Here is a 22,531-nt window from a genome sequence, read left to right as displayed (position 1 = left end):
GAACATCTACCAATTGATTTTTGTCAACAATTCAACTATCTACTTGTCTCTTTGACTCGAATAGGATAAATTAATGGCATGCATATACATAAATGATCGCGTAGCGATTGTATCATTCGGCTTTGCCAGTATTTCAGACCCTTGCACTCATTTCACACAACAGTCCTCTTTTCACACAGGACTCCTCTCCTCCTAAACCTTATAAATTTCCATTGCATGCAAACGAACCAATTAACCTTGACTCCTAGTTTGCCATGTCTTCATCCTCATCAAAAGCTTTCCAATGGTTAAGCCTTGTGGGCATCATATGGCTTCAATCCATAAACGGAACGAACACCACCTTCCCTGCTTACTCATCCCAACTCAAGAACACTCTCTTCCTCTCCCAACTACAAATCAACAATCTCGTCTTCGCCTCCGACGCAGGGAAACTCTTTGGTTGGTTTTCCGGCATTGCTGCTATTTACCTTCCCCTCTGGCTAGTCCTCATCATCGGCTCACTTCTCGGGTTGATTGGCTACGGTGTCCAGTTTCTATTCGTAACTAACCAAATCTCATCTCCAGCATATTGGCAAATATTCTTGCTCACCATGGTGGCCGGAAATAGTGTCTGTTGGATCAACACCGTTTGCTATGTTGTTTGCATTCGAAACTTTCCGTTTCACCAACAGGTTGCTGTGGGACTAACAACAAGTTACCAGGGATTGAGTGCAAAAATCTACACAGATATCGTTGGCGCTGCTTTTTCTTCTTCACCTCATAAGAGAGCCAAGGCCTATCTTCTTCTAAACTCTCTCCTGCCTTTACTAGTCTCTGTTGTAGTGGCACCATTTGTGAGAGACATTGATGTGGGAAGAGGGGAGCCCAGAAATATGGCAGCGGGGTTCAAATTAATGTTTGTGGTAACAATTGCCACCGGAATCTATGCCGTGATCACCAGTTTAGGATCAATGTCGTCTATCCACTTATCGCCATTGCAGGGTGTGATAGGTACCGTATTGTTCCTACTGATCCCCTTGGTCATCCCAATTGTGGAAAAAATCGGAGAAAAATTATCAAGAAGGTGGAGCCTAGACAGAGAGAACAGAGTGCATGACTTCAGCATAGAAGATCAGAAAGGCCTTGAGAGCATAGAGAGTGGTGTAGTGAAAGAGGAAGAAGAAGAGGAACATAGTACAGTGCAGGTTCATAATGAGGTTGGTGAAGTTCAGGTTCATCATGGGATTGGTGTTAGAGAGGAGATTGGAGTGAAGTTGATGGTGAAAAGGATAGATTTCTGGTTATATTTCCTAGTGTATATTTTCAGTGCAACAATTGGGCTTGTGTTCTTGAACACCTTGGGACAGATAGCAGAGTCAAGAGGCTCATCTAAGACTTCTTCTCTGGTTTCTTTATCTTCTTCATTTGGGTTCTTTGGCCGTCTCATGACTTCTCTTCTGGACTATTTCTTCTCAAGGTAACTTCGTAGTCCCGTCCCTAATTTTCAGTTTTTTTTTTTTTTTTTAAGATTTCATTTTGAAAAGTATATTGTCAAATTTGAGTGGAATGAAACACATAATGTGCTTAGTAGATAAATTTTTGGAAGCTAATTACTTATTATTTTCTCCTTTCCCCTTTTTCAGAAGCAAGTACATGATTTCAAGGCCTGCATTCCTAGTGACATTAGCGGCACCAATAGCAGGAGTTTTCTTCTTGCTTCTCAACCCAGCTAACGTCTCCCTTATCATCAGTACCGCCATTATAGGAGTGTGCACTGGAGCAATTACTTCTATTGCAGTGTCCATAACCACAGAGCTATTCGGGACCAAGAATTTCTCAATAAATCACAATGTGGTGGTTGTTAATATCTCAATCGGGTCGTTTCTTTTTGGCTACTCATCTGCTCTTATTTATCGCAAGGAAGGAAATGAAGATGGTAGCTGCTTGGGAATGGCTTGTTATAGGAGCTCCTTTATTATTTGGGGTAGTCTTTGTATGTTAGGGACTACTCTAGCTTTTGTGCTATATGCAAGAACAAGAAAGTTCTACTCCAAAATATCATAGAATTAGGAGAGTTAAGTATTTTCTTTTTTTTATTTTTCAGCAAAGTTTGTAGCTCTACCCTATAGGTAAGCCGCTAACGGGATGACCATGTGATCAGTATTGATTGCAATTAAGAAGGGGAGAAAAGAGGGAGAGAAATACATGGTAGGTATGGTACAAAGTAGAAACTGGTTAGTGGATTGATGATTTAACTATAGTGAAAGTGACATTATTGACGGTATTGCTTGTTACAAAATAATATAGAGGAGTTATTTTAACATGTATGTATCCAATTAGCAACCAAGTATGTTCTGTCTCGTAACAAAATTCCATACTCAAAGACTCCAAGCTACAGCATATGTCGATTATGATGGTTTCAAAAGAACCCAAAATCTACTCCTCTGCTGAACCGGAAGACTGGTGTGGGAAAGCCGACCAAACATCTGCCCATGTCCTCACTGCCTCAGCTATATCCTTGACAACAGATGCTGCCTCTCACATCAGCACGGATTTGATCCTTGCTGTATCTTACGCAAATTGTCACAGAATATGTGGAATCAACAGTGATTGCAAACGGTACACCAAGTTCATCAGTCCTCGTGTATCGTTTCCCGATTAGACACCAGAGGAAAGTCCAAAATAAAACAGTTGAAAAACTCAGTTGGTTTAGGAATTACAAGCATAAAATGACTTAATTTCCCGTACCTGTAATGTCAATTTTACGGGAAATCCCAAATGCAGTCAATGACTTGGAAATGACTCTAGAAACTTCCTCATACTCCTGCTTCTGAACCAACGGGAAAACTGTACACTTAGGTGCCACAAGAGGGGGAAAACGGAACACGCTTGACTGTTCATTCCCATCTTTACTTGGCCTCATGCAGTAGGAGTCCTTATAGAGGCAATATATTATCCGACCGTTACCAAATGATGGCTCAATTACAGAGGGTGTGAAAACTCTGGTGTTCTCTCTTTTTCTCCTTTGAAATTGTTACCATACTTGAATTAATAGTTACATTTTCCCTAGAGTGCATACATATAAAACTCCACCTCCCCTTTTGACTCTAAATCATTCTTCATTTTTAAAGCTTCTTCTTCTTTCATGACCTTAAATGCACAGGGCAATTGCATAAACACAAAATACCATCAATCAAGTCATGGAATGACAAACCAATAGAGTGAGTTCACCTCTAAAGCTTCTATTACTTTCTTTTGGTCCTTGTTGAAAGCAGGACCGATTGCTTTCTTTATAGGAGATATAGCCAATTTCTGAAATAATAAAATGTTATGAATCTAAGTATTGATTTCCAGATTTGAGTAGGAGCTCAATTGTTAGAATGGATACGCACCCATTTCCCATTCTGCTCCTTCATCTCACCTCCCGTTTGTGAGCAACTACATACAATTTCATATCCAAATCCATTCTGTCCCATACCCGTGTCCGGCCCTTCACGAATTTCTCTTCACACTGACCGGATACATAATGGGGAGGTCCCGATTGTTGACTCTAGCGGCTACTCTCTCATACCTGAGCCTAAGGGGGCTGAGAAACCACATTCACCACCACAAGGATCAGGCAAATTGCAAGAATCGCTGCAGAGTTCGATGTTAAGGGGTTCATTGCCATCTCCGGCAAGCCAAGTTGATAACCCACTGAAGTTTGGCTCTCCGCCGCCGTCGTCAACACCCGAATTGATTCCGGTTGCAACCGAGGCTTCTTTGTCATCACTTATTCCTGCTGCTAATGGTATTATTCCTAAAACCCCTGTGGATAGTGATTTAATTTTGTCTTCCACTGATGTGATATTGGGATTTAGTGATCATGCTAGTATGAATCATGTTGTGGGTAATACAGCTACTACTTCAATTGCTACATTAGTTTGTGGTGATAAAAGTATGGAAGTTGTGGGTGGTGTCAATACTAGTCGGAAAATAGATAGAAAAGGTGTTATAGATGGATTCAACCCAGATAAAAGCAAGGAATTTCAGGAGTTGCTTTATGATAGTGCATTCAATATAGTTGGCTATAATCCCTTTGTCAATTTAGAGTGTGGACCAACAAATTCGGCTTGGCTTGAGAACATTCAAAGGAGTGCAGTTTTGCCTCAAGTGGCTCAACTTAAGCTGCCTAGGAATAAATGGGAGAGTTTGTATGAGCAGATGGTACTGGAAATGATTGAACTTCTAGACATAGAGACTGCTCATTCAATTTTAAGAAACACTCAGGTAACGTGTGTATTGAAGCAAGAACAACCGGAAAGATATTTGCAACTGCAGCATCTCCATGCTGGAACTTATTTCGATCTAAATGAGGCTTATCCAGATTCAACAAAGGAGCAACGACATGCACAAACTGCTCGAGCACTTGCTGCAGAGGTTATTGTGGTGCCACCTTCAAGATTAATGATTCTAATCTGTTAGGCTCTAGAGAATCAGCAACACCGAGGATTCCATCCTCCAGGACCACAGTCTGATTTATTTAGGGGAATGACAGCTATGAAATAGGATGTGGACGACTTGTATCGAACAACACTTCGACACACAAGTAAGTTTAGGACCAAAAGTCATGCAGAATGTGCTAGATTCTCACCAGATGGCCAGTTTCTTGTGCCTACAATGCGTATGAAAGATGTTATTGCAGGTAACCTTTATCTAATTGAAGTGGTTATACTTTATTTACTCTGCCAAACTAAAGCTATATGTCAATCAAGGAGGTTTTCTATTGATGAAGTTATTGACTTTGTCAAAAGCAATTCTGAGTTATCCTTTATGTGGTACTATTGTGATCCACTCCTTTCAAGAGATTATGGTGTATTTTTAATGACTAATATGAACAAGTCTTTTCAATACGTGGTGAGACATGTTCATACGGATATGTTTTTCTTGGCTACTAGCTCTTCAATTTTTTATTCACCATTTCATGCACTTGTGAGGAAATTGTTGACTTCATCACCAATGGCTGCTATCCAGTTATTACGACCTACTCTGGCTAAAATATTGAGAGAAGATGAACACTATATCATTGGAATTGTGGTGCTGATTTCTATCAATCAGCTGGTGTCTTTGAAGTCTAAGAAACAAGGCCTTGAAATTCTGTATGGTGATGTTTACAATGGAAATTATTGTTCTCATGTGAGCTGCTCTCTTTACTTCCTTGATTTCATGATTACATGGTTTCTTGAATTTGGCTTTGTGGCAATTGTCTTTGGAGATCTTGCATTGGTTCCTCAAAATTTCTTTTCAATACCCATGCAGTCAAATGAGGCTCCTCTGCTTATCTTGTTGACTATAATTATGCACTCCCAGATAATGGAATTTGTGATTTCAAGCCATCTATTGCATTGTCCCAATAGAGAAGCCTTGAGGGTCTTTTCTAATATGCAAAATTCGTACCAATGGCAGTCAAATTCTAATTCTCATGTGAGTGTTCATCTATGTGCACTAATACATACTTGGCAACTTACTACAGAGGATGGTATTGCTTTTGATGTAGCCTTGACAAACATTAAAGACCTCAACATGATATATCCTACATTATGGTATATTCCATTATTCACTTGTGATAATCCTAATGTTGTACTTTGGTTGAGATGTTTGCAATTTGATTATAAATTGGGATGTGCTCTTAAATTGCTTGAGACTGCCATTGAGAAAGCTGGATACACCGGAAAGGTTGTCATTGAAATGGATGTTGCTGCATCTGAGTTTCATGGAACAGATAAAACATATGACCTGACCTTCAAGGAAGAAAAAACTGATGATTCCCGGAAAATTTCCGGAAATGCTCTCGAGGACGTCTACAAGTCATTTGTGACCAGGGCCGGCCCTGAGGGCTGCCACCTGAGGCAGCCGCCTCAGGCCACCGGCTTCCGGGGGCCTCGGGAGTTTGTGTATGTACGTTGTGGATAGTATATATGTATATTGTTTCCTTCATAAACCAAATAAGGTGTGTTGCTCCGGTGGAAATGTAGTTATTATGTGTCTTCCCCTCCCTGGTTCAAATCACAAGAATGATTCATTTGCTTTTTTTTTTTTTTAAATCTTTTTCAATCACCATTTTGGACTCTGTGGCCCAGCACTTTTTTTTTTTTTTTTCATTTACTTATGTTAATTTTTCTTGGACTCAGTAGCCCAGCCAACTGTTTTTTTTTTTTTTTGTCTATTGAAAAAAAATATGGGTATGACAAGACTATATGTATTTTTGCAGCTAAAAATGTGAGACAAACAAGGTTTCAGTGATGCTTACAAGATATATATATATATATATATTTTTTTTTTTTTTGAAAAGATATTTAACTAGTTTTGTAATTCAGAAATTTATGTAGGGAGTAGATATCTATATACTGTTGTTTTGTTATTAATTTCATATTTACTTTTATTCAAAATACATAATTTTGTACTGTTATTTGGCGAAAAAAATTTTATATGTATATGTAGGAGGCCACATTTTAATTCTTTGCCTCAGGCCGTTAGAATCTCAGGACTAGCCCTGTTTGTGACTAAGTATCCTCTTGTCTCAATTGAAGACTCCGTTGACCAAGATGATTGGGAGCCCTACTGTAGGATGACAGCTGAAATGGGATAGAAAGTGCAAAATTTTGAGGGAGCAATTTCTACATGGGGTTGTTCCAAATACAAGAACGAAACAAAAATTATGTTACATGTGCCTCAAATTGAATGTAAAGTGGTTGGTCTTGTGATCTTGCGATTCCTTTACAAACCTGTAGTTGACATAGCAAGTCAAAGGACCTTGGTGTTCGCTGTCCCTACATTTTCTGTCATTCTCAGAGATTATGCTAGCCGTAAAGCAACCATAGTGATATTTTAGGCTCCTGCATCTTGCATTGCCAAGTTTGTGCAGGGAATCTCCACAACACCAGTTTTATGTACTGAATATGTTGCGGGACATGCTCTCCATTTTGTGCAAGATGATAGAACTCGATTCAATCTGGCATTAGAGAGTGGAAGTATTCAAATTTATGTTGAATCTGCTACAACAATTGATGAACAAGATCACTGGTATAGGTTAGGTGTGGACGCTCTTAGACAAGGCAGTGCTGGTATTGTAACTACTTTGAATGCCTTGTTGAATGATAATGCTCTTTGCTTACCTCTTGAGAATAAATTGGAGAAAGTGCATTTGCTTCTTACTGATAAGTTGGAGAAAATGGACAAAATTGTGAAAATGATGTTTGATCTGAAAGGTACAAGGGAAAGCCTTGTTTTGATCTCTAAAAAGCAAGAATGGAAGCAATCATTTTCATGACATAACGTCAATTACTTGAAGGTTGTGGCATCTGTGGTGATTGGATTTCCTATTTTGGCTACTTGGCATTTGATTAAGGGTGTTAAAGAGGACTCGAAAACTGAGATCATAGCTGCATTGTGCAAAGATGTAGAGGGTTTAAGTCTCACACGAATTGCAACAGAGACTTCATGTTTCTATGGGAAGACAACAGTATTGATGACCACCTTTGAGGATAAGCTAGCTTACAAGTGGTTGTTTGAGTTCCAATTTTTCAAAATGGTACTTCTCATATACATAATTGCAGCGTTGAATATTTACACCCTCTTTCTGCTAACTACTTGGTATGGAGTTATCAATTTCTCTCATTTGAAACTTGAGGTCAAGTTTTACTGAGGGGGGATGGATTGTTATGAATCTAAGTATTGATTTCCAGATTTGAGTAAGAGCTCAATTGTTAGAATGGATACGCACCATTTTAATTAGTCAAGTGACGTCGTTTTGTTGGTAGGTTGTTGCGCACTGCACGTGTCTTGCTACTGCTCTATATATCCGTTTGTAATCTTGGTGAGAAGTATGAATGAAAATCTGCATTTCTATTTTCTTAGTTTTCTCTAGAATTTCTCTCTATTTCCTTTCACAATGTCATACCATTGGTTGGATCCCAGGGATCCTAACATAAAACAAACCGGCAATTAAAAAGCATGTATATTGAAAACAATGGTGGTGCACAGGATGAAAAGCATTACCTCAACTTCTCTTGGTTCAGAATATTTCTCTTGTGCCTCAAGATGAACTCTACTTTTTTCCTCCACAAAACAAAAAACAATAATCGATGAGCATAAAGCTATCATATCAAGCCTCATAGCAACAGTTATGCTTTCAATCTTCTATTTAGAGGGTATATGAATTTATTTAAGGGGTCGTGACCACTTACCCAATTTCAGCTTAAAAATTTCCCACTTACTCCACTAAGAGTTTTTTAACCCTACTTACTCAATCTAACAACTACTGATAGTTTTGCCTCATTAATCAAATTGAAACTCATCGTCTCTCTCCTCTCAGAATCTCTCTCTCTCTCTCTCTCTCTCTCTCTCTCTCTCTCTCTCTCTCTCTCTCTCTCTCTCTCTCTCTCTCTCTCTCTCTCTCTCTCTCTCTCTCTCTCTCTCTCTCCGGCCGGCCGGACTCCATCCCCGTCGCTACTGGCTCTACCGCCATCGCCGTGGAGCAAGAAGGATAAGGTCCTCCCGGAGATCGACGAAAATGACATCGTCAGCGCCTCCCGGAGATCGAACTTGCTCCTCCGCCGCCTTTTCCACAGCCAGCAAATGCTGTCTCTGCCAAATCATGGCCGGGGACGAGTTTATTCTGATCAACGATGGATTCAGCGGCCTTGTTCTTCCTTTGGCTTTGAGGCTCGAGAAGGAGAAGACGGAGGAGATGTTGAGGACAACGAGGATCTTAGCTTCCTCGAAGAGCCGACCATGATCTTGATCCGGAGCTATCTGGTCAGAGAAGTTATTGTCGTTGAAGGCGAAGGCGAAATCGGCGTCCGTCGACATCGTCACGTACCGACAAACTCCTCGTCTTCCTTCGAAGCCTCCCCAATAGAAGCCCCTGAAAGTCCTCGTCAACTTCCAACGCTTCGCCTCAGAGAACCCAGAGCCTCGATCAGAAGAGACCTGAATTGCCGGCCTCACATTCCGGTGGGTGCCCAGAGCAATTTATGGGTGCCCAAAGCACTTTTTTTTTTTTGGGTATACTTAGAGTTCGAGAATGGGGAAGGAAAAAAAAAAGAAAAAAAGTGAACATGTACAATTGAACATATAAACTGATCAATTGGGTCTGTAGTGTATTCAATTTGGTTTTGGGAGTTTATGCAATTCACTTGAGGGCAATAATATGATTATTAGGAGACAATAATGTGATTATTGGGAGACAATAATATGAGTATTGGGAGGCAATAATATGATTATTGGGGGGGGGGGGCAATAATATGGTTACTGTGGGTATTATTAGGGGGCAATAAATTCAGATGTCGAAATCCGGTCACTAGTCCGGTAGCCGGATTTGGGATTCCGGTTACCGATTGCCAGATTCCAGTCACTGGTCGCCGGAATCTGTCTCCGGAGTCTCCGGCCAGCCACTGGTCACCGGAGTCCAGCAAGGTCTCCGCTGACTTCTCCAACTAAGTGACAAAGAAGGAGAGGGCAAAATTGTCCCAAAAATAAATAAAAAAGAATAAAAAAAATACTTAATTGGCTATTAGGGAAATAATCTCTTATAGTGTTTGGGTAAGTGGGCAATCTCTTAAAGTGTTTGGGTAAGTGGGCAATCTCTTAAAGTGTTTGGGTAAGTGGGCAATTTTTAAGCTAAAATTGGGTAAATGATCATTTTGGTAAAATTTTTGTCCACATTCAAACCACTGAACTAGACAAGTATTAACTAGAACAACGACGACGTACAATTGCTTTATTGATTTAAAATCCTACCATCCGGTGATAATGATCACTGAAAAGAAGATTATGTTTTAGGGAATCAGAAATTGAGAGAAATTCGCTGTATATTCTCATTGATAATAGGAGCCTCTTTATATAAAGGATTACAATGCATAGAATCTCAATCATACAAGGAAAGTAATCGTACATTGAATAGGAATCTAGATCCTTCTAATTTAACCCTATTACCACTAGGTCAAGTAACCTAGAGTTTGGGCTAAACACAAATTAGGGTTTACTTGAACACTCCCCCTTGTGTTGTCCAAACGCGGTGCTTCTCTCGTTTCCTCTTTAAAAACCTTGCCGAGTAACAAAAACCCAGTGAGACAAAAATAACCTCGGTCGAAAGGGAAAAAGAGCACAACACACCCTTCACGATGCGAGACGAACATGTAGACATCTCCCCCTGATGTCTGCGCATCCTCCTGATGACTACGATCATGGGAGTTCAGATAATTTCCTCAAGCCAATTCTTGCTACATGTTTCTCGAACGTGGATTTAGGCAATGACTTAGTAAACAAGTCTGCCATATTGTCCTCAGATCGAACTTGGTTCACTTTGATATTGAGGAGCTTCTGTTGTTGCTGATTGTAGAAGAATTTAGGCGATATGTACTTGGTGTTGTTGCCTTTGATATAGCCTTGCTTCATTTGTTCAATGCAAGTAGCATTATCCTCATAAATGCTTGTTGGCTCATCTGTGGTAGACTTTAGACCACAATTGCTTCGAACATGCGTAACTATGGATCGAAGACATATACATTCACGAACTGCTTCGTGAAGAGCAATAATCTCTGCATGATTCGAAGAGGTAGCGACTAAGGTCTACTTTGTAGACCTCGAAGATATCGCGGTCTTTCCCATGGTGAAAACATAGCCGGTTTGGGAGCGACCTTTGTGTAGATCAGAGAGGTACCCAGCATCAGCAAAACTTTCCAAAACACTTATATCGTTTTTGGATGGGGAGAGGGAACGCAGTCCACCATGTGTGGAGTCCCTGGGACTTGATGGGTTCGAATCCATCTTCTCTCTGTAGGGATAGAACAAGCCCATATCGATCGTACCACTTAGGTATCACAATATATCTTTAACACCAGTCCAATGGCGTCGTGTTGGTGCAGAGCTATATCTAGCTTGCAAGTTCACAGCGAAAGGGATATCCGGTCTTGTGCATTGTGCTAAGTACAATAATGCGCCTATTGCACTTATGTATGGCACTTTTGCCTCTAGCACTTCTTCGTCGTCATCTTTTGGACAAAATGGATCATTCTTTGGATCAAGACTATGGACGACCATTGGGGTGCTCGAAGGCTTAATCTTGTCAGTGTTGAAACGCCTAAGCATCTTTTAGTTATAAGCTGATTGATGAATCAGGATAACATCTCTACGGTGCTCAAGTTCTAAACCGAGGCAAAACCATGTTTTCCCAAGATCTTTCATCTCAAACTCGGATTTCAAGTGTTCAGCGGTTTCCCTTAATTCTTTAAAAGTGCTAATTATGTTCATGTCATCGACATAAATCGCTACTATTGCAAATCCAGAACTTGTCCTTTTTATGAACACACATGGGCATAGTTCATTGTTGACATATCCCTTTCCAATCAAGTAGTCACTTAGACGGTTATACTACATCCGTCCGGATTGTTTCAATCCATATAGTGAGCGTTTCAATCTAATCGCAAACGCGCTCTATGGTTTAGAGCCACTTGATTTGGGTAACTGAATTCCATCTGGAATCTTCATGTATATTTCCGTATCTAGATCCCCATATAGATACGCTGTAACCACATCCATTAGCTGCATGTTCAGTTTTTTGGAAACTACCAAACTGACAAGGTAGCGGAACGTAATGACGTCAATTACGGGAGAATAGGTCTCCTCATAGTCTATTCTAGGGCGTTGTGAGAAGCCTTGCGCCACAAGGCGAGATTTGTACCTTACAATCTCGTTTTCCTCATTACGCTTTCTAACGAATACCCATTTATGACCAACTGGTTTGGTGTTGGGCGGTATTGGTACAACATTGTCAAATACCTTTCTTTTTGCTAGAGAATCAAGTTCTGCCTGGATCGCATCTTTCCATTTGGGCTAGTCAGCTCTACGTTGGCATTCATTAATGGAGCGTGGTTCGATGTCATCGGTCTCAATAATCTCACGCGCCATTGAATACTCGAATACATCATCAATGATAATGAAGTTTCTTTCCCACGTCCCATGTACACTAGTGTAATTAACAGAGATCTCTACGTTCTCAGGGATTGGTTCTGACATTGAGGCGTCCCCTAATGATGTCTCTTGGACATAACCATAATCCGGAACATTCTCATGGGATGGATTTTGAGCATTGATGATCAAAGGATTTGTTTGTGCATCATTCGATTTCTTTCTAGGGCGAGTATCCTTTGAACCAATCGGTCTACCGCGCTTCCTTGTAGGACCTGCGGCCATAGACGTCACATCATTGCCATTCTGGGCAATGACGCCATCTCCTGGTATCACAGGAGTGGCGTTATGTCCATTATTTAGGACATCAATCCATTATTTGGGACATCAATCCTTGCAGGCATGTTTACATCAGGTATGTGTGATCTCGTCACTTTGGCAACATTAGAAAACGCATCAGGTAGAGTGTCTGCTACGTTCTGGAGTTCGATTATTTTTCGCACTTCAAGTTCTGACTGTACGATATGGGAATCGAGATGAGACATAGTGGGGACAGACCACGACAATTCTTGTCGTTCCTGTTGAACATATGTGTTCTTATCTCCCCCTAACGATGGGAAGACTGTCTCATCAAAGTGACAATCCGCAAATCTAGCGGTAAAAAGATCACCTGTCAAGAGTTCAAGATAGCGGATGATGGTTGGAGATTCATATCCAACGTAAATGCCCATTCGTCATTGTGGACCCATCTTAGTACGCTGTGGCGGCGTAATTGGCACATAAATGGCACACCAAAAAATGCGTAAGTGCGAGATATCAAGATCGTACCCAGTCACTAGCTGTAACACCGAGTAAGATTGGGTTGCAGTGGGTCGTAGACGAATTAGCGTCGTTGCATGCAATATTGCATATCCCCGAGCAGAAACAGGGAGATTGGTGCGCATAAACCAATGTCTGCGCTATCATCTGTAGTCGTTTGATAGCAGCTTCTGCGAAACCATTTTGGGTATGAACATGGGGAACTGGATGCTCTACATCAATCCCCAGTGACATGCAATAGTCATCGAATGTTTTCGATGTAAACTCCCCAACATTATCAAGTTGAATCGACTTAATAGGATGATCAGGGTAGTGAGCCCGTAGACGGATAATCTGGGCGAGGAGTTTAGCATAAGCAACATTTCGAGTGGACAATAGTGTGACATGTGACCAGTATGTCGACGCATCAACCAATACCATAAAGTATTTAAAAGGTCCGCATGATGGTTGAATTGGTCCGCAGATATCCCCTTGGATTCTCTGTAAGAACGGAATGAGTATTTTGGGATCCTTTGCGTAGGACGGTCTCGGTCCTAATTTCCCGAAAGAACAGGCTTTGCAAAATGAGCGAGGGGCCTTAGAAGCAACCAATGAGGATTTTGGTTGGGCTTGAGCGTCTGTAGTGCTATTAGAAGTAAAATGTGTGACTATATCACCCATCATGGCGTTGGAGCCATGAGAATTAGTATGTATGGAGTCATGGCCATTAGGAGGAACAACCATGGCGTCATGCTCGTGGTTGGTGCCATTGATGATGTCATCACATGGGACTTAGGCTGCCCTATGGTGCCCCAAGACTGCTGCAGCACCAGATGCTGCAATTGTTGTGGTCTCGCTAAGTCCAAGAATCAATTTTCGATTCTTGCTTCTTCTCACTCTGAAGAATGGATGTCCGTGTGAAGTCTTTAGTATATGGAGCATCATATCACGACCAGGGTGTCCTAGTCGGTCATGCCAAAGCCAATATGTGTCAGAATCCAAGAGATCTTCTCTTATGACATTATTGGATTCAATTGGTTGAATTGTAGTGACATAAAGTCCACTAGATTGACACATAAGCTTCTCTAAGATGCGTCTCCGTCCGCAATCATTAGAGGTAATGCAAAGGAACTCTTTTCCGTTCTCATTATGTGTTTCCGCGTGGAATCCGTTGGCTCTTATATCTTTAAAGCTCAATAAGGTTCGATTTGCCTTAGGAGCGTAGAGAGCTTCAGTGACTTTAATCAAGGTGCCATTTGGCAATAGAAATTGGGCCATTCCATGTCCTTGAACTAAACCTGATGGCCCAGCCATCGTAGTTACAGAGGAATATGTAGGCAACATCTCTAAGAATAATTGCCTATGTCGTAGAATGGTGTGCGTAGTCGCACTATCCGCAAGACATTGTAGTTCATCCATTCCTAAAAGAAAAGCTCATAATTAAAAAGAGTCATAAAGAAAAGAACTCAACTTTTATTAATAAGCCAAACGGAATTACATCATCGTTTCTTTAACTAAAGAAAATCTAATCTAATAAACTAGCTAATGCAAAACAATGGTAGTCGTCTAACTCCTTTCGGTAATTCCAATGCAAATGTGACAAAGTGAGTAAAGAGATGTCGGTGGAGCAAAGCTCACTTAAGTACCACTTATCTCAAGACCTTCCTAGACATCACACTTACATTGAGTACGCCTACTTTGAAAAAGGACTAATACCATTGGCATCTACTACAAAAATAATATGGCAATTGCCTACATCTCTTGGAAAATAAAAAAGACTTAATCAAAATCTCCAGTTTCTGGGTCTTGATCCTTGTAGTCTTCCACCCTTAGATCGAGATCGCCATCTTGATCTTCTTGTTCCATGTAATTTTCCACCCTTGCTTCACGATACATCTTGTATGCGTTTGCAACATTCTGGGAAGCTTTACAAGCCCTTGCCTAATGTCCTGGTAGTCCACACCTGAGACAAGCATCATTATGGTCAGGTTCCCTTGATCGAGGCACTCTAGGGGCGTTTTGAGGACGGTTATTGCCTTTGGTGGTGTTACCACCATAACCGGAGGCTTGGCCTCTCTCTCTCTTCACACGTTTCCCTCCACCTTTTCATGTACCCCTATCTTGGCGGTTTCCTTCCTCTTTGGGGCGAGAATACGGACCAGAACGTCCAGAGTTATCCATATTCTTAGGGTTTCGCTCCTTGCGTCCTCCCTTGGAGGTGCGACTATAATTAGACTCCGGAATTAACTTGGTTCCCACAGGTCTAGAGTTATAGTTCTTCACAAGTATGTTGCTGTGCTTTTCAGCTACGTTCATGGCACCAATTAGCTCATGAAATCTTGTGATGTGTCTAGCATTGACATCAATTTGATAGTTTTTGGCTATCATCAATGCAGAGACGGGGAAGGTGAGGAGAGTCTTCTCGATCAACATCGTATCAGTGATTTTCTGTCCACAGAATTCCATCATAGACTTGATACGAAGTGCTTCTGAATTGTAGTCAAGTACAGACTTGAAATCACAGAAGCGGAGGCTATGCCATCTCACTTCTAAGTCTGGAAGCAGGGAATCACGGATGTTGCCAAAACGCTGCTCGAGTTCTACCCACAGTTTTCTTGGGTCTTCCTCATTGAGGTACTCATTTTGGAGCGCTTCATTCATGTGCCTTGTCATGAGAATGATGGCTTTAGCTTCATTCGCCTATCTCTTAGCTCTATTTGCTTCAAAAGCAGCAGCTTGTTGAGGAGTAAGCACGTCCTGACTTGGCTCTTGGATCGTACTCAGGATCCCGTCAGCCTTAAGATGCTGGCGCACATCACGGACCCACTTGTGGTATCCTGCGCCTGTTGTCTCTAGTGGAGCGAAGCTCAACTTGTTCAGGTTACTCATCCTGAAAAACAACAAGAAAATAGGGTTAGTTTCGGAGCAAAAAAGGGTACCACGAAAAACTATAAAATTTCTGAGTGTAGTTGCTTCCAAGAAATTAGGGATTTTCTGAACGTAGCTGCTTCCAAGAAAATCCTATTCCAAGAGGGGTTTTAGATTAGATTGAAACAATGATGTATGTGGTCGATCGTTTTTTTCTTCTCAACAAACTTAAGTTTGGAGGACTCTACAAGCTCCAAGATTGGAGTGAGCACGAACCCCCACAGTTCGGCTATTGGTCTCCCCTATGAAGAAGAAATGGGGGTAGAAGAATGGATGTTGGAAGTTCCCGAGAAAAAGAAGAGAAAAGTAATAAAAACATAAAAAACGGGAACTTTTAGAAAAGTTTACCTTGAAAAATTGCCGGAAATCTTGACTGGAAAAGTTGGCAGGAAAAATGTCGCCGGAAGTCGGCGGAAAGGGGTAGACCGGCGTTGACTGGTCGTTGACAGGAGGGTTGATTGAGGTTGACCGAGGTGCTGACGTGGCACTCTAATGTTAACGTGGCAGGCTGACTGGGCGCTTGCGTGTCAGTGGGCTGAGAGGTTGAGCTTCAGGCCTTCAGTGCTTTTGGGTAGAGGATTGTTTCTGGACTGTGGGCTGCACCTCAATTTTTGGGGCTAGGGCTGCGTCTTCTGGGTAGACTTTTCTTCTGGGTTGGTGGTCAGGCGGCGGTTCAGTGCAATGGATCTTCAGGTGACCGTTCAGGTATCTTGAGGCCGATTCCAGTGATGATTCTTAGGTTTCGGTAATCTGGGATCAGACTGCAGCTTCTGGTGGAGTATGGCAGCAGTAGGCAGGGAGGAAGGCTTCGAACAGGGCAGAAAGATTTCTGGGATTTCAGGGGGCCGGTTCAGGTATTTGTAGGCCGGTTCTGGCTTTCTGGAACTTGGATCTTCAAGGTAGGCGGCGGTGGTATCTGAAATTTGAAGGCTACGAATTTAGGGATTCAGGGTTAGGGCTTCATGCTGATAACATGTTTTAGAGAATCAAAAATTGGGAGAAATTCGATGTATATTCTCATTGATAATAGGGGCATCTTTATATAAAGGATTACAATGTATAGAATCTCAATCATATAAAGAAAGTAATCGTACATTGAATAGGAATCTAGATCCTTCTAATTTAACCCTATTACCACTAGGTCAAGTAACCTAGAGTTTGGGTCAGTCACAAATTAGGGTTTACTTGAACAGACTGCAATTTATACATTTTTACTACAAATCCATACTGTAGTTGTTAAAGTCCATTAGCAATAATTAACAAATCCTTACCGAATGAGCCTTCAAGTCATATGCAGATCTTTCTGCAATACCAACACACTCAATCTAACCGTAGGAAGTCTCAATCTCAGCATCCCAACAGTCCTGGGCATAGTGAGCCATTTCATTGGCAATGTGCTGCCGGAACCTTAAATGGTTCTTGTCTATACTCAGACAAGTGAGGAAGAGGTATACTATCCCAATAAAGTAGCCAAGGGTTTCGTTGTCTACAATTTTAGAATCCTAAATGATTATTAAATAACAACAACGTTAATGAAATACAGAGAAGAACAAAACCAAGGTAAGGTAAAATGAGATAGAAACCAACCTTAGAAGATACGGCTTCACCTAGTGAGATTATCCTTGCAGAATGGCCAGGCTTCTGTTCTTCCCTTGGGAACATAAGAAACTCCAAATGTGCAACATCAGAGAATTTTGGGTGAGATTTGTCTTCAGGCTCAACAAAGTGCTCAATCTCCGCAAGGGTAAATTCACGGACCCTCAAAAGACCTTGGCGAGGTGATATCTGCATCAAGAATAAACTCTAAGTTCAACAAAAAACAGAATCTGGACCTTCCTACAAGAAGAATGAGCACAGAACCATTGGCTGGTAGGAGAATCAACAAATTATAAACCATTTTTAATTTATAATTTCACGTCCATTCAATACATGAACAAATATGTGCCCACAAGGAGAGCAGTATCACAGAATCAAAAGAAGAAAAGCTTGACCACCTTCAATTTTAACTAGAAGTAATAAACAATGGGAAATCAATTTTTCCTCCAACATCAATTTAGAACAAAGACATCAGAACCCCAGAACACCAAAATCAAAAGAATCCCAAACGCTGAAACAAAAAAGAAAACACATGAATTAAAAACAGGTTGTTTAAGAACAAAAGAATGAAAGAAAAACCACTCGCCTCAGTCCTAAGTAGACTCGAAACACAAAAAAGAAACAGAAAATGTAAAATGTACCAAAACCTCCAAAATTCCTCCTTTCCATCTGCAGTTTGCTTTCCGAATCTCACAGCATAGCAAACACAACGAACCAACCAAACTTTAATGATTCAACTTGGTAACAAATCAGGATACCAAAGAGGAAATCAAATTCGTTCAAAAAAAAAAGAAAAAAAGAGGAGATCAACTTCCATGAGTAAACAAATCAGCAATGTCATAAAAATCGAATCAATCCAAATCAATTTAATTATAACAATTACACCAACATGTCATCAAACACCGAAGTTGAACAAATTACCCACAAGCTAACCAGACTCCTAAAATTTCCAAAGCAAATATTTCCGAAAGAATTAATGGCATAAACAATGGGACAATAATATGTTTCATGAGATTTTAAGTAATCACCCGGTGCTCACACCAGAAGGACCAACTGATGTTTGAAACAGGAGGTTGAATGGATAAGGATGCGAGAGAGGATTCCTTGTGTGTCTGGGGCTGTAATACCGTATCTCGTTATATATTCACCCAACTCTTCAGCAGAGAGGACATCTAATTTTGAAAGTACTTCTTTCAGTTCCACTGCCATCTCTGAAGTAATTGTGATGTCCCTTTGAAGCTTATCTTTACAGTAATCCTTGAGCAAGTGATCAGATCTGTAGCAAGTCCCAGATGCCTCATCCTTAACCATAAGATCGGTGAATTTCTCCACATGACCAGATGCTTTCAAAACAACCTCAGGTGTACGTGACACAAGGGCAGTCAACTTCGAACATGTTCTCTTCAAGCAAAAAATGCTGCAAATTGAATACCACCAGACATGAAACACCACACTACTCTTAAGTTTCGCTTGCCAGTACGGGTAAATTTTACAAATACATCAAGAAATTAAGCAGGAGCAAATATATGAAGAAACTACAACTCGGGAAGTTTGGAAATAATGGCGAAAAGGCATCTGATCTTTATCTAGTTCTATTTGGTGTTCAAATGTATCAATTTGTTGTCGCGTGTATCTTTTCAAAAACAGGACTAGAATCCAGTACAGGAATCCATATCAAAGTAGCACCACAGAATCAGCACAAAAGGCACATGAATAAAATTCAATAAACAATTACCTGAAGCCAAAAGCCTAGGACATTGGACTTGACGGCGAAACCAGGAGGGCCGTAGTCGTAGAGGCCAGCACCGCCACTGTAAATCTAGAAAGACGGAATATAAAACAAACAGGGCTCCAGAGTATTAACCACAGCCTGACGTAACGCCTCCTTGTTAACGGAGCCGCTGATCGTTGCTTGAAGGTCTTTCTCGATCGAAGCCTTCTCAAGCTTCAGCGCGTTCATGGCCTCAATGGCGACGTCAAGTACCGTCTTGGCGGCCCCGGCTTTCTTCACAGCGGGGACCTGGTTGCCCTGTCTCTCGACCTTCGAAACCTTCTCGGAGAGGGCTTTGCGGAACGGGTCCTCGGCTGAACAAACCGTGACCAGTTGGTATCTGAAGTGAGGATGCATGCGCATGCGAGAGTGGATCCCCCTCTATTACTGATTTCTATGTTCGTATGTGTTGGGAAACAAATTCTTGTGTTACTAGGAGTCTTGCTATCTATCTTCTAAACGCCCCGTTTTGCTTAGGGAGAGTAACTATGGTTAATCATGTCCGTCAGTTGCCTGTATATCTATTGTCTGATTGAAGAGAAGGATATCAATAAAAATTCTGCTTTTCTAATTTTTTTATAGAAATAGATAACTTCATTAATTTATCCATGTTCAGAAGGCACATACATCACATGTTGTTCATACCAACCATACTAGATGACACAAACCGCCAAACAAATGACAAGTGACCCTCATTGTAAAATACGCACACTTATTTATGCACCTAGCATGATGAACACAAACCCACACTACCTAAACCCTTGCTAGAACAACTCTAATTGCCTAGAGACCTCAATTGGTGTACAACTAGAGAAGTTAAACTTAAATAGCAACAGACTAGAATTCAAATGCTAGGTACTAGGCCAGCCTACACCAAACACATCAAGAGGTCCAGCCGAAACAAGCCCAGGCCGAAAAAAGAGTAGGGGAAATGGGCTGAAACACAAAGCCCAACTCACTACCCCCACCCTTGCTCCAGCACCAGGCTAGCAAGAACCGGAACCCTAACGGGTTGGCCGGAGCCGTCGCTGTCGCCTAGTCAGTCCGGTGGCCGCCCTACTGGAACTACCATGGCCTCCATATCGCGCACCAACCTGCCGGTGTGCTGACGCTAGAAAACACGACGTAGTCAGAATATGGAAAGAGCCGCTCGCCTCCTCCCGAAGACGGACAACAGCGTCCCAGTCGCAGCATCGCTGCTGCAGGCTGATCAGAAACTCCCTCTTCTCTGCAAGGTTATGCTATTCTTCCCCATGAACCGAGTGTGCGTAAGACCCGAAACTGATTTCGAGATCTACCGCCGCCGCTTCGCTCACTGACCTAGATACTCGACGCCAAAGCGTCCTTCTCACAGGCGGAGGATCCTCGGAAACGCCTTTGTGCTTTCTCACGAAACCTAGGGTTTCGGCCTGGGTGCTCCTAGAAAAGGGAAGCGTTTCCTCACTCAATTAGATATTTTCGAAATTTATAAATATGCTTTTCTAATTGCTTAGTCTTCTCTTAGTTTTTCCTTCTTTAGCTTTTACAACTATGTCGCTTCATGGCTATGATCTCGGAGATCATAACAGCTAGTATCAAAGCCCTAGGTTGATGGGGCAAAGGCCCCAAAGCTGTCTATTGTGGTGGCACAATATCAAGTTTCACCAAGTTTTGCTCCAACGAGAACGGCGGTGTTGGACGGCAGTGCTGCTCAACCTACTGGTTTCTCTGTCTATCTGCATTCGTATACTCCTCACATTCCACCACCGCAATACTATCAATACTACCCACCATCACCGCAACCACAACCAATTACCAAATTTGCTCAATTTCACACTCATATGAGTAGTATGGTCGATTCCACCCATTCTGTTTATTCACTACCATAAACTCCTAGTCACCATTTTTTCTCCAATTCTCAACCTCTCAACATCCAAGAAATTTTCATTCACCATATCAATACCCCCCAATGCCAATGCTCCTGATCTACCTCAAGCTTGAACCTGATTCGAGTGGTTCCACTTATCCACAAGATATCCGATCATCGATTACCAACGCTTTGCCTTTCATCCCCTCTAAAACCACAACTACATCAACCATTTACCAACCTCATTTCATTCTCGCAAACTTGTTTGTTCCTCCACCTGTGTTGGATTGATGAACACTGGGAACGTCCCCAATTTTGAAATCCAGCTGTGACTATTAAAGAACCTTCTTCAAATTCTCTTGAACTTGATATGGGTCATAGGTTAGAGACCAAAATTTCTACTACGCAAGTGGGTGTGGGGTTTGAAGAATAGGGGAGTATCAAATCCATGGTGCAAATCCAGAACCAGTAGTCCAATTGACTTGGTTGATGAAGCAAATTGGAGAACGCAAATTCACTCTACATAATGGTAGTAGAAACGCAAACAGTAGCTACAACAGTAGTTTGGGCTCCCAAGAGAATGACAATGATTAGTTGGGTGTCTCTTCTACACAGGGAACTTCCATTCATGTGCAAGCTATTGGTCGTTTTGGCGCGCACGATGAAAGAATCTCCTAGTGGTAACACTCTCTTAAACAATATGTTTTAATTAGCTCTTGAATATCTATACATTAAGTCTTGGTTGATGTGCTAATCTTGATGCTATGAAAATATGAGATGCCTGAGACAATTCTTTGAAGGGTTAGAGTTTTTAGAGTCTTTCTTTTTAGTCAATTTTTTTGTTTCTCTACTTAGTAAATTTTGTTGCTTTTTCTTTGTGTCTTTTTAGATCTTTGCTTTGTTTTGGACATGCGATGTTTATAATGTTTGTTTCTCATACTTTATTATGCTTTTACATTTACGGTATAGTTTTTAACTTGGTTTATTTTTATAGGTCTATTGGAGCTATGTATTGAGTAAAGGAGCTAAATGACACATGTCAAACAGGCACTACAAGAGAAAATAGCAAAAGCGAGGAATTTCATTGTGACAACTCAAAATTTGTCGCAAAAGCTTGGAAAATATGAGGAAATTTCAGTTGTCGCACATTATCCCATCAGCGACAACCAATTTGTCGCATAAAGTAGGAATTTGCGAGAAATTGACAGTTGTTGCCCATATGACATTATGCGACGCCCAATTCCTTGCAAAATATCAATTAAGGGACAATTTCTACAAATTTTCAGTTAATGTTGTTGTGACAACTTTAACTTCCTCGCAAAAGATTAATTAGGCGACGACTTCTATAAATTGTCGCTTAATGTTTATGTGATAACTAGATTTCTGTCACTGAATACTGATTTAGTAACCACTTCTGTGAGTTGTCGGTTAATGATTATGTGACAACCTTACCTTACTCATTGAAAATCAATTTGGTGACAACTTTATTTGGTTGTCGCTTAATATTTATGTGACAATTTGAATTTCCTCTCTAAAAATCAATTTGGCGACAACTTTAATGGGTTATCGCTTAATGTTTATGAGACAATTTGAATTTCCTCATTGAAAATAAATTAGACGACAACTTCTACTAGTTGTCGATTAATGTATATGTGACAACTTTA

At 41.1% G+C, this 22,531-nt stretch overlaps 1 protein-coding gene and 1 pseudogene across 1 annotated transcript; one reads left to right on the top strand and one right to left on the bottom strand.

The window, feature by feature from the left end:
* Positions 1–188: 188 nt before the first annotated feature.
* LOC112171138 (protein NUCLEAR FUSION DEFECTIVE 4) lies at positions 189–2,185 on the top strand. Its single transcript, XM_024308365.2, has 2 exons — positions 189–1,456; positions 1,623–2,185. The coding sequence occupies exons 1-2, from the start codon at positions 255–257 to the stop codon at positions 2,041–2,043; spliced, it is 1,623 nt and encodes a 540-aa protein (XP_024164133.1). The 5' UTR covers positions 189–254; the 3' UTR covers positions 2,044–2,185.
* Positions 2,186–2,415: 230 nt separating this feature from the next.
* LOC112171137 lies at positions 2,416–19,384 on the bottom strand (annotated as a pseudogene).
* Between the last annotated feature and the right edge of the window lie 3,147 nt (positions 19,385–22,531).

This window comes from Rosa chinensis, chromosome 6 (genome assembly GCF_002994745.2).
Source record: "Rosa chinensis cultivar Old Blush chromosome 6, RchiOBHm-V2, whole genome shotgun sequence".
NCBI lineage: Eukaryota > Viridiplantae > Streptophyta > Magnoliopsida > Rosales > Rosaceae > Rosa > Rosa chinensis.
This window is presented reverse-complemented; position numbering and strand designations above follow the sequence as displayed.